Source organism: Arabidopsis lyrata (genome assembly GCF_000004255.2).
Source record: "Arabidopsis lyrata subsp. lyrata unplaced genomic scaffold ARALYscaffold_4, whole genome shotgun sequence".
Taxonomy (NCBI): domain Eukaryota; kingdom Viridiplantae; phylum Streptophyta; class Magnoliopsida; order Brassicales; family Brassicaceae; genus Arabidopsis; species Arabidopsis lyrata.
In genome coordinates this window covers 12,564,817-12,575,472 of record NW_003302552.1, presented here as the reverse complement: position 1 = coordinate 12,575,472, position 10,656 = coordinate 12,564,817, and the positions used below count along the sequence as shown (strand labels likewise).

Below are 10,656 nucleotides of genomic sequence, written 5' to 3'. Positions count from 1 at the left end.
ATAATGTCCTCGCTTGTATAGGATCGAACAAAAATTAGCTGGTCTTCGTCAAGGATCTTCTGATGTTAACACATTTTACACCAAGCTTGTCACGATTTGGGAAGAGGTCAAAAGTGCTCAAAGCTTTCCAGTATGTCAATGTAATGGTTGTGACTGTGAAGTCAATCGAAAATGGATGGATCTCTTTGAACAAAACTTTGTGATTAAGTTTCTTTTTGGCTTGAATGATTCTTATGAGCATATCAGAGAATCGATTGTGATGATAGATCCATTGCCTGACTTGGAAAAGACACTCAACATGGTTATCCAACATGAACACCAACAAGAAATCAAGCATGTGCCTCAATCCGGTTCAGTGGTTTTTCAGATGAGTTCTCAAAATACTTCATCTCCTCAGTTTGATTCCGTTTATCCTTCTTCTCCAACTACTGAGGGTTACTCTAGTCAGAATGATTTTGTGGGAGCTGTCTCAGGAGGTTACAAGCCTCGCCAATGTCCAATGTGCACTTACTGTGGTCTACAGGGACATATTGTCACCAAATGTTACAAGTTGCATGGCTACCCTCCTGGTTACAAAACCACCACTCCATCTTATGGAAATCAGACTTTTGGAAATCAGTCTTATGGACATCAGCAGAGTACTCCTAACTTTGCTCCAAAACAGTTTCAGCCTCGTGCTCCTGCAACTTCTTTTCAGCAACAACAGTTTTTGGGTCAGCAGGTTAACAACAACAATCCCAGAATGCAGGGTCCAAGAGTTTCAAGAGACAATGTAGTGGGAAATGTAATCACTAATTCACCTGCTGTACAAGATCACTTTCATCAGGTCTCAAATGCTTTGGCACAATTATCTCCGGATCAGATTGAACAGTTAGCCAGTCAGCTCAACACTAAAGCTAATTGTCAAATGCCTAGCATCAATGAAGTTCCGGGTGTCAATTATGCTTCTACTTCAGCAGGTAACTCCATTTGCACTACTCTTCAGGAATCATGCCTTAATTTCACTGCCTGGATTATTGATTCTGGTGCAACAACACATGTTTGTTGCAACTTAAGTCTGTTTGATGTCATCAATAGTATTTCTGAAACTACTGTGAAACTTCCAAATAGTACTCAGATTGCTATCAATCAATCTGGTACTGTCAAGTTATCAGATAAACTCATCCTTCACAATGTGCTTTTCATTCTCTCTTTTCATTTAAATCTTATCAGTGTAAGCTCTCTTCTTCAAGATTGTGCATACTCTGTTAATTTCTTTCCTTCCTTTTGCACAATTCAGGAGTTTACTCGGGGCTTGATGATTGGTAAAGGTCGTTTGGAAAACAAACTCTACTTTCTGGATTTAGAGTCTCCATCATCACAGTCTCCATCCTCTTCTTCTCTTGTTTGCAATCTCAATGTTTCTGAGTCTAGTTCACTTTGGCATTCAAGACTGGGCCATCCATCTTTTTTAAAGATTCAAGCTCTTTCTGAAGATCTCTCTCTTTCAAAGTCCAAGTTCAAAGATTGGTCTCATTGCAAGACTTGTCATTTAGCAAAACAAAAACGTTTAGCTTTTCCTTCTTCTAATAATCTTTCAAAACAGCCTTTTGATCTTGTTCATTTAGATGTTTGGGGACTTTTTTCTGTTATTTCTAATGAAGGATTCAGATATTTTCTCACTCTTGTCGATGACTGTACAAGAGTGACTTGGATTTATCTTTTAAAAGCCAAAAGTGATGTTCTTACTGTTTTTCCTTCTTTTTTAAACACTGTGGAAACACAATTCAATACTAAAGTCAAAGCTATTCGATCCGATAATGCTAAAGAATTATCTTTCACTTCTCTTCTAGAATCAAAAGGCATATTTCACTATTTTTCTTGTGTTGACACACCACAACAAAATTCTGTGGTTGAAAGAAAACATCAACATATTCTAAATGTTGCAAGAGCTCTTCTTTTCCAATCAAACATTCCTATTCAATACTGGACAGATTGTATCCGTACTTCTGTTTTTCTAATCAATAGAACTCCTTCTCCTTTACTTCAAAACAAAACTCCTTTTGAGCTTCTCATGAAAAAGAAACCAAACTATTCTCACTTAAGAAACTTTGGCTGCCTTTGTTATGTGTCAACATATCCCAAAGATCGACACAAATTCACTCAAAGAGCAGAAGCTTCTATTTTCTTAGGTTATCCATCGGGTTACAAAGGTTACAAGGTCCTCAACTTGGAAACTCATTCAATTTCCATTTCCAGAAATGTACTCTTCCATGAAACTATTTTTCCTTTTCTTTCCTCAGCTCTTGATCCTACCACTCTTGATCTTTTCTCCTCCAATATCCTTCCTCTTCCAATTTTTGATACAACAAATTCTCCCCCTCAAACACTACTCCCTTTACCTTCTGATGTTTTATCTGATAACACAAGTTCTACAGTAGCATCAGAAAATACTACTGTTGATAATGCAAACAGACCTAAGCGCAATATTCGTGCTCCTTCTTACTTGGCTGATTACCACTGTAATCTGGTTCATAACATGCCTACTCCAAGTGGTACAACAGCTCATCCATTGTCTTCTGTCCTTGACTACTCCAAACTGAATGGCCATTATCAACAATTCATTATGAACATCTCCTCTGAATCAGAACCCAAGACTTTTCTTGAAGCTGTTAAATCTGAAAAATGGCATGGTCCTATGAATGAGGAGTTACAGACTTGTGTAAACACAGGCACATTCTCAGTAGTTTCTTTACCTGAAGGAAAGCGACCTATTGGCTGTCGTTGGGTATATAGAATTAAGCACAACGCAGATGGGACAGTGGACAGGTACAGGGCTCGTTTAGTAGCTAAAGGGTTCACACAACAGGAGGGTGTGGACTATATCGATACATTCTCCCCTGTGGCTAAACTGGTTACAGTGAAATTATTTTTGGATTTAGCTGCTAAACATGGTTGGTCTCTTACACAATTGGATGTAACAAATGCTTTTTTGCATGGGGATCTTGATGAGGAAATATACATGGATTTGCCACCGGGTTATACGCCTCCTCCTGGTCAAGATTTGCCTCCAAATGCAGTATGGAAGTTACATAAGTCTTTGTATGGATTGAAGCAGGCATCAAGACAGTGGAATAAAAAGTTCTCTGAAGTGTTGTTAAGAGATGGCTTCATTCAATCTGAATCTGAGCACACGCTTTTTCTCAAACATGACAACAACACCTTTATTGCTCTCTTGGTTTATGTTGATGACATAATGATAGCAAGCAATAGTGATGACGCTGTTTCTGCTTTGAAGAACACTTTGGCTGTCGCTTTTAAGTTGAAAGATCTTGGTCCTGTCAAATATTTCCTTGGTCTTGAGATAGCTAGAAACAAGAATGGTATATCAGTTTCTCAACGCAAGTACACTCTGGACTTATTGGAGAGTATTGGTTTACTAGGCAGCAAACCTGTAGCTACTCCAATGGATTGCACCATTCAGCTTCACGCAGAGAGTGGAGCTCTATTACCTGATGCTACCAAATATAGAGCTCTTATTGGGAAGCTTCTCTATCTCACAATAACAAGAGCAGATATTACTTATGCAGTTCACAAATTAAGTCAGTTTCTGGCACAACCAAGAACATCTCACCTAGAGGCTGCATATCGCATTGTCAGATATCTAAAAGGTGATCCAGGACGCGGTTTGTTTTACTCTGCTCATTCAGAGGTAAGACTGCAAGGTTTTTCAGATTCAGATTGGGGGACTTGTCAAGATACTAGGCGATCAACAACAGGTTTCTGTGTATTTCTTGGTAATTCTTTGATTTCTTGGAAGTCTCGCAAACAGCAAACTGCTTCCAGAAGCAGTGCCGAAGCAGAATACAGGGCTTTAGCTGATACTACCTGTGAGTTACTTTGGTTGAATCAGTTGTTAAAAGACTTACACATCAAAGTTTCTGGTCCAGCTAACCTCTACTGTGACAGCACTGCGGCCATACATATTGCCTCAAATTCAGTATTTCATGAACGTACCAAGCACATAGAGATTGATTGTCACATTGTTCGTGATCGACTAAGGGCTTGCTTCTTAAACTTATTACATGTCACAACTGATAATCAGTTAGCTGACTTGTTCACAAAGGCTCTACCTCCCAAGACATTCAAGATGCTAATGTCAAGATACTCTTTTTCAAGTCTCTTTCTTCCCATTGAAGAATTCGACTTGAGGGAGGGGTATTAGAGTATATAGTTTATACTTGTAAATAAGCCTTTTACATTTTAGTATAAATACTAGTGTACTAAACATTATGTGAATTAATGAGAAATATTCTTTACTTTCTCTCTACTTTATTAATCTAATATTTTTGAAGGTTTGCGATGAAGATGAAACTCTCAAACACATCGTAAAATATGCAGAGGGATTTACTAGTGTTAGGACTCCTAGGGAGGTGCTACTCAATCCGAGTAATATTAGGTTGGGAGTGTTCTAAAATACGGTCTATACGGCTGTATATACGATATATATACATTTTACAGTAGAAGCTGTACTGTATTATGGCTATACAAATATTTAATACAGTAAAAGCTATATGGTCCGTTTATACGGCGATTATAGGGTGTATATACGGTGAATACCACATATACGACGTTTTTTTTTTAAATGCTCAAAAACAAAAACTATATATGTCATCTTATTAATGTTTGGAAAAATGCTCAAAACAAAAACTATGTCATTTTATTAATGTTTGAAAAAACAGTTTAACAAAACTATTGGTTTAGCTCTAAAAATATTAACAATAAAAATAACTATAAAATAGCTGTATTATCATTTTTCTATTATTTTCATGCTTATTAGTTATTCAAAATTTTAAAAGTATTTTGTAAAAGTGATTTTTTTTTTTGTATTCATGTATAGTATTCATCATGATTATTATAATTATGTTTTATGGTTATGATAATTTTGTAATTATGTATGCATATCTCGACAAATTATATATCTATATATTTTTACTAACAAAAAAATATCCACTGTATAATTCCGCATTAACAGCCGTATATGCTATACGGTATTCTGCCGTGCCCTTAACGTAAATCGTATTTTAAAATACTCGTCAATCTAAGCATTTTGACTCATATTGACTATCTTTATATGATAACTAATTGTTTTTTTTTGCCTTCGGATGGTATTCTCGAAAAGATTGACTCATGTCACTGTACAACTATGAGAGAGATTATGAGATCTCTTAATGAGATACTCAAATAACACTTGTCTTCATCTAATTAGTTCAATTTTATTTTATAAATCAAAGATTTATCATAAAATTACAGTAATGTTGTATTATCAAAATTTTATCTCCCCAATAGGGATGCTCTTAGTACTACATAATTTTCTCTAAAACAAACACAGTAATACTATATTACTCAAAAGGTAATCATATTTGTTTCTCGCGAGTGTGAATTCTTGCCTACATCAGCGTCTCTCCCTTCTCCATAACTATTTTCCGTTTGGGAAAGATAACAATTTGTAATGAAAAATCTGAATTCTGAAAACTCTAGGAAAACAATGAATCTACGGCTCACTTGTAATTTTAGGGAACAAAATTTCAAAAATCGACGGAGCTGAAACTTGGGTCACCCATTTTACACTTTATATTCTTCCTTTAGACCCTCGGTACTAGGCTTGAGCAAAATAACCAAACCGAAAGAATCAAATCGGAACCGAAGCAAAAAGAACCGAACCGGAACCGACCGAAATTTTAAAATATTCAAATGAATCCTAAATTTTAGAACCAAAATAACCAGAACCGGAACCGAACCGAATCGAAATATTTTGGGTACCAAAAAATATCCGAAATATGAGTTTATATCTAAAATATTAGTTGTTTTAGATCGAATAACCAAAAATACCTAAATAATCAACAAATATTTAAAAATATTTTAAAAAATACTTATAATATCCAAAAAATACTCAAAATATCCGAAAATACCCAAATCTAAAAATGTCCAAAAAAAATATTTGAATGGATCCTAAACTTCAGAACTGAAAGAACCGAAACCAGATCCGGAACCGAACCGAAATTGTTCGGCTCTTATATGGATTCTAAACTCTAGAACCATAAGAACTAGAACCGAACCGGAACCGAACGGGTACCCGAACGCCCAAGCCTACTCGGTACCTAAACTCCTTGGCGATGGCAAAGACAGATATCATGTGCCTCCTCGATATTTTCATCAGGCTGAGGCAAAATTCATTGAATCTGGAGATATAACATTTTGTGAGAAACAATGTATTAGGAAAAGGTAGAAGCAATCACAAGATTACCTACAATACTGAAGTAACCGCCAAAGGTGTAACACCCGATCCCACATCATTGGGCCATTTTGTTTTAACATTATCATATATCTCATTTAAGACACATGAGAATGAAAATCCACAAAAATGACATGTGTATGTATATATGTGAGCATCTCCCTCTCCGTTAAGATAATTAAAACCTAGCCGCTTTTGTCGAGAGAAAGAAACGAAGAGAAAGGATTCTCGTGAGACATCATCGTCTTGTGCGTATCTTGTTCCGCACATATCATGAGTATCCAGCACCAACATCCAACATCATCTCATCACTGGACCAAACCCTAAACCAGAGAGGAATAGATTTGAGAAAAAAAAGTAAAGGGGGCAGAGAAGAGAGAGATTGTGACGAGAAGGTTGCACTTGTAGCCATCGGAACCAGCAGAGTTAAGAAGCAAACCTGATCATGACTCGAGAAGAAATAAAGATGAGAAGAGATGGGTATAACTATAAGGTAGAAGAGAGATAGAGAGCCAAGAGAGTTTTTCGTGAGAAGAGGAGATAAAGCGAGACGTCGCAGAGGCGGTGAAAACCACCTCTGGATCTGGCTAGTTATGTTATTGTTGTGGCAAGCCTCTACAGTGAAGGAGGAGCAACGCCCGAGCAGATCAGAAATGGAGAAGAAAAGAAAAAAAAAAAAAAGAAGAAAGACAAGGAAGAAGCAAATTAAGATAAATCTGGATAGGGTTTTGTAAGGCTTATTTCTGTCGAATCAGAGAGAATCAGATGACGTGGAAGGTGTATCTGGAAAGCTCGACTTGTCAAGAATCCATAGCAACTGATGGAGTTTGAATCAAGGTTATATTCGAGAAGTTATGCATGTTTCTTTCTGGACAAGTAACTGAAGAATCTGGTAAATCTGGAATCCTAGGAAACAATTTTGTATTGGCTTCTTTGACTCAACGTTTGAGGCCCGAAACTATGCTGATCGAGACGAAATTTGGGGTGCTTCATGGTACTTCTGGCTAAATATTCAACGGTGGGATTACGTTTAGAATTTGAGTTATACGTATGTTTCCATGACATTTCTGTTTAGAGTAAACTGTAACAAGTTTTATTGTTTGGTTGAGTAAACGAGCTCAATTTGAGCTCAAGCTTTGCAGGACCTATAATGACTCATGGAATAAGGCCTTAGTTGATGGAGGACCAAATTGGAGCTAAAGAGCATGTTGTTGCATATAAGATATAAAGTATGTCTAAAGGAGAAAGGAGAAAGAAATGTTCTTTATTTTCAACTAGGCTAAGGTGAAGGTGGTATTTGCGGATATGCAGTAACCTCTTTCCTTATATTACTCTTCGATAGTTTCTGAGTATAGGCTCGAGAATTGTCTTTGTTGATTTATATGAATTTTGTGTGAAATAAAGTTAGGTTGTTAGTAACATGATATGTTAAATGCATTAGTGACATATTTGAAATCATTTTTAACGGACATTAAATTATAAAAATGATTATGTATATGTATATGAGAAGAAAAAACTAAAGAGTATGAGATTGGATTGTAATGGACTACGGGTTCATTGCATGTCATTAACCGCTGACGAGCAATATAGGGAATGATCGAGCTACAGGCCATGGTCTTCCATAAATAGGCTTGAGTAGCCATGAGTTAAAAGAGGCTTGAGTAAGCCATAAGTTAAAATACTTAAAACTATATATGAGCAAGACAAATGCTTGTTTCTTTGATTGATAGACATTCTGAATCTATGCTAAGTAGTGGTTGTTGATTATGTTTGGAACGTGTTTACAATAAGTCCAGTGGACAGAGTTGATCTTCTCACTGAGTAAAATTGTTTTACTCACCCTTTTTCCCCTTTTTCTTCAGGTTAGTAAGTTTCAAAAGTTGCGGTTTGAAGTTTGTTCGTTGGTGAATTTTAAAGAAAGGAATAACTGATAAAAGGCTTCTTTAAAGAACTGTCAAAAGATCAAGACAGTAGTAGCAGTAACTGATAAAACCACGAGTGCTGACAGTTAATAATCCGCAACTAGCCGCCTCCAATATAGCTATACATAAGGCTTCTTTAAAGAACAACCAAAAGATCAAGACTGTAGTAGCAGTAACTGATAAAAACTAGTGTAAATTTTGTGAATTTTATACATAAAAAGTGTAAGAATCAGCACATATGTTGAGGAAAATATGACCAGTTACCATAACAGAGCGCACACGAGAATGTGGAACTGCACCCAGCATTTCGACTCTATTTTCCTATAATCGCACATTTTTTGGTCCATCCCCTCCAACTACAAAACGAACCATTCAAAAATCGAATAAAAGAAAAGTAAATGTGGATATGTTAAGTGATATTTTTAACACATTTTATAGGTTTCTTTTGTTTATTTGTTAGATTCTTTTAGTCGAGAATAAGCAGTGTTCGATATTTTTGAGTGTTTTCAGGAAGCATAAGCATAAGTGGGCTTTTTAAGAAAAAAGTGTCAAAAAGAGTTAAAAGAAGAGATGATCCATTAAAAAACGTGATCGATGAAAAAATTAAACTAACTGGTTAAAAAGACGCCGCACACCGATCAGTTGCGCCTGTCCACCGATCGGTTGGGCTTTTGTTAAATTTCTTTTTTCTTCTTTTTAGGACTGCGTCGAAAGAAATTGCCATAGAGATCGGTGGCCTTAGGAGTAGCGGGTACTATTCATGATGTCCCTGGGATTGTAGCCAAGGATCGTCAACAAACCTTAGCTATTCGTTGGATCCTAGAAGCAGCTTTCAAACGACGTATAAGCTATAGGATAAGCTTAGAGAAATGTTCATTTGCTGAGATACTGGATGCTTACCAAAAGAGGGCAAGTGCACGTAGGAAAAGGGAGACCATTGACCTCTTTTGTGATTCATCCTCCAGAGTTATTTTCCTACAAAAGCAACATTAAAATCGCTCATCATAAGCACCTTGGACTCTGATTCAGTAGCGGCAACAAATCCTTCTCTATTCTACGATCTGATCTGATCTTGGACAACTACTGTACAAATTGTCCTGAGAGATCGGCTTCGTCTTCTCTAATGACTAATCCGATGCTTTGTGTTCTCTTGCGACCGATGAAAATTTCATATTCGGTGGCCCATTTGGCCCATTATATTTTCAAGAGGGTCTTCTTCTGTTAACCGAAGAGGAACAAGTTTTTCTTCGTTATTTTGTAAGGTCTTCTCAAGCTAAGCAAGGTCTTCTTAATTATTTTCAGCTTGTTTAACATGCATTTTACATAAAGAAAAGTGCCAAAGGATTCTGTAACAAGTAACAACAAGATTATTTTCAACTTTGTGAGATGCTAATCAATATAGTGCGTGAACGTGAGTCAAAACCACATCTCATAGCTTTATGAGGGTTGGAAAAAAGAAGACAAAGTCACCCAAAGCCGGCCATAAACTTGGCAGACAAGAATGGCCAGACCTGTAGAAACATCAAAACCATGACGAACCAAACCCAATTCTACTCATAATCAAATCAATAATGGATGTCAAATCTAAATACCAATGGGGAGAGGCAAATTTTATAACCAAACTGAAGAAAATCATCAAATAAAGCTTAAAATGATATGATTAAATTTACATTAGCATGTTTGTTTCTTGCTCTTCTTCATCATCATGTGTGTGGGTTTCATTCAAACACACAAACCAAACAACAACAACAAACAACAAACTCAAATCTTCTCAAGCTTATCAGCTTTCACAATCGGATTCGCCTTAGCGATCTTATCCTTCCCAATCCTCTTGAAATCAAACGAACATTCATGCAGCTCCGCGTACCTATGTGTCCCACAGAAAACGAAGCCACACCTACACCGAAACCCCGTTATTCCCACCCGCCGCCGACAAGTCAAACACCGCTTCGGATCTTGCGACGGCGCCGCTTCCTCCTCCTCAGCCGCCGCTCGTTTCTTCGAATTCGCTTCGACGATTTCTTTCGAATCAGCTTGAGGCGGTGGTGATACGGAGGAGGACGCGGTACCGCCACCTGTAGAAACGGCGGCTAAGGTTTGGTTAAGAGCGTGTTTAGCGGTGGAAGAGTTTTGTTCTTGATGTTGAACATCTCTGAAACATTTAGAACAAAGATTTTGTGTAGCGGTGCTTCCAAAGAAACCACAATTCTTAGCACATAATCGTGGTTCTTGAAGCCTGTGTTCTTCCGCCATAACCTTCGAATATATGAATCAAAACTCCGGCGAGATTCTCTACAAAATTATACCGATCGATGATCGAAAAAAGTAAGAATTCAGATCTCAAAATCGATAGATCTGTGGTCTAATCTCATCAAAAAAAAACAAAAAAGAAATCATGGATCGGCGAAAAACAACAAATCATTACCTGTGAAAAAAGCGATTTATATATCTGTTCGATTC

At 37.0% G+C, this 10,656-nt stretch overlaps 1 protein-coding gene across 1 annotated transcript; it reads right to left on the bottom strand.

The window, feature by feature from the left end:
* Positions 1-9,791: 9,791 nt before the first annotated feature.
* LOC9315219 (zinc finger A20 and AN1 domain-containing stress-associated protein 3) lies at positions 9,792-10,656 on the bottom strand. Its single transcript, XM_002879106.2, has 2 exons — positions 10,622-10,656; positions 9,792-10,488 (listed from the first exon to the last, which is right to left on the bottom strand). Exon 2 carries the CDS (start codon positions 10,447-10,449, stop codon positions 9,958-9,960), a length of 492 nt encoding a protein of 163 aa, XP_002879152.1. The 5' UTR covers positions 10,450-10,488; positions 10,622-10,656; the 3' UTR covers positions 9,792-9,957.

Excerpts from the sequence above, each read along its gene's own strand:
- LOC9315219 (XM_002879106.2), bottom strand. The coding sequence starts at position 10,449 with ATGGCGGAAGAACACAGGCTTCAAGAACCACGATTATGTGCTAAGAAT.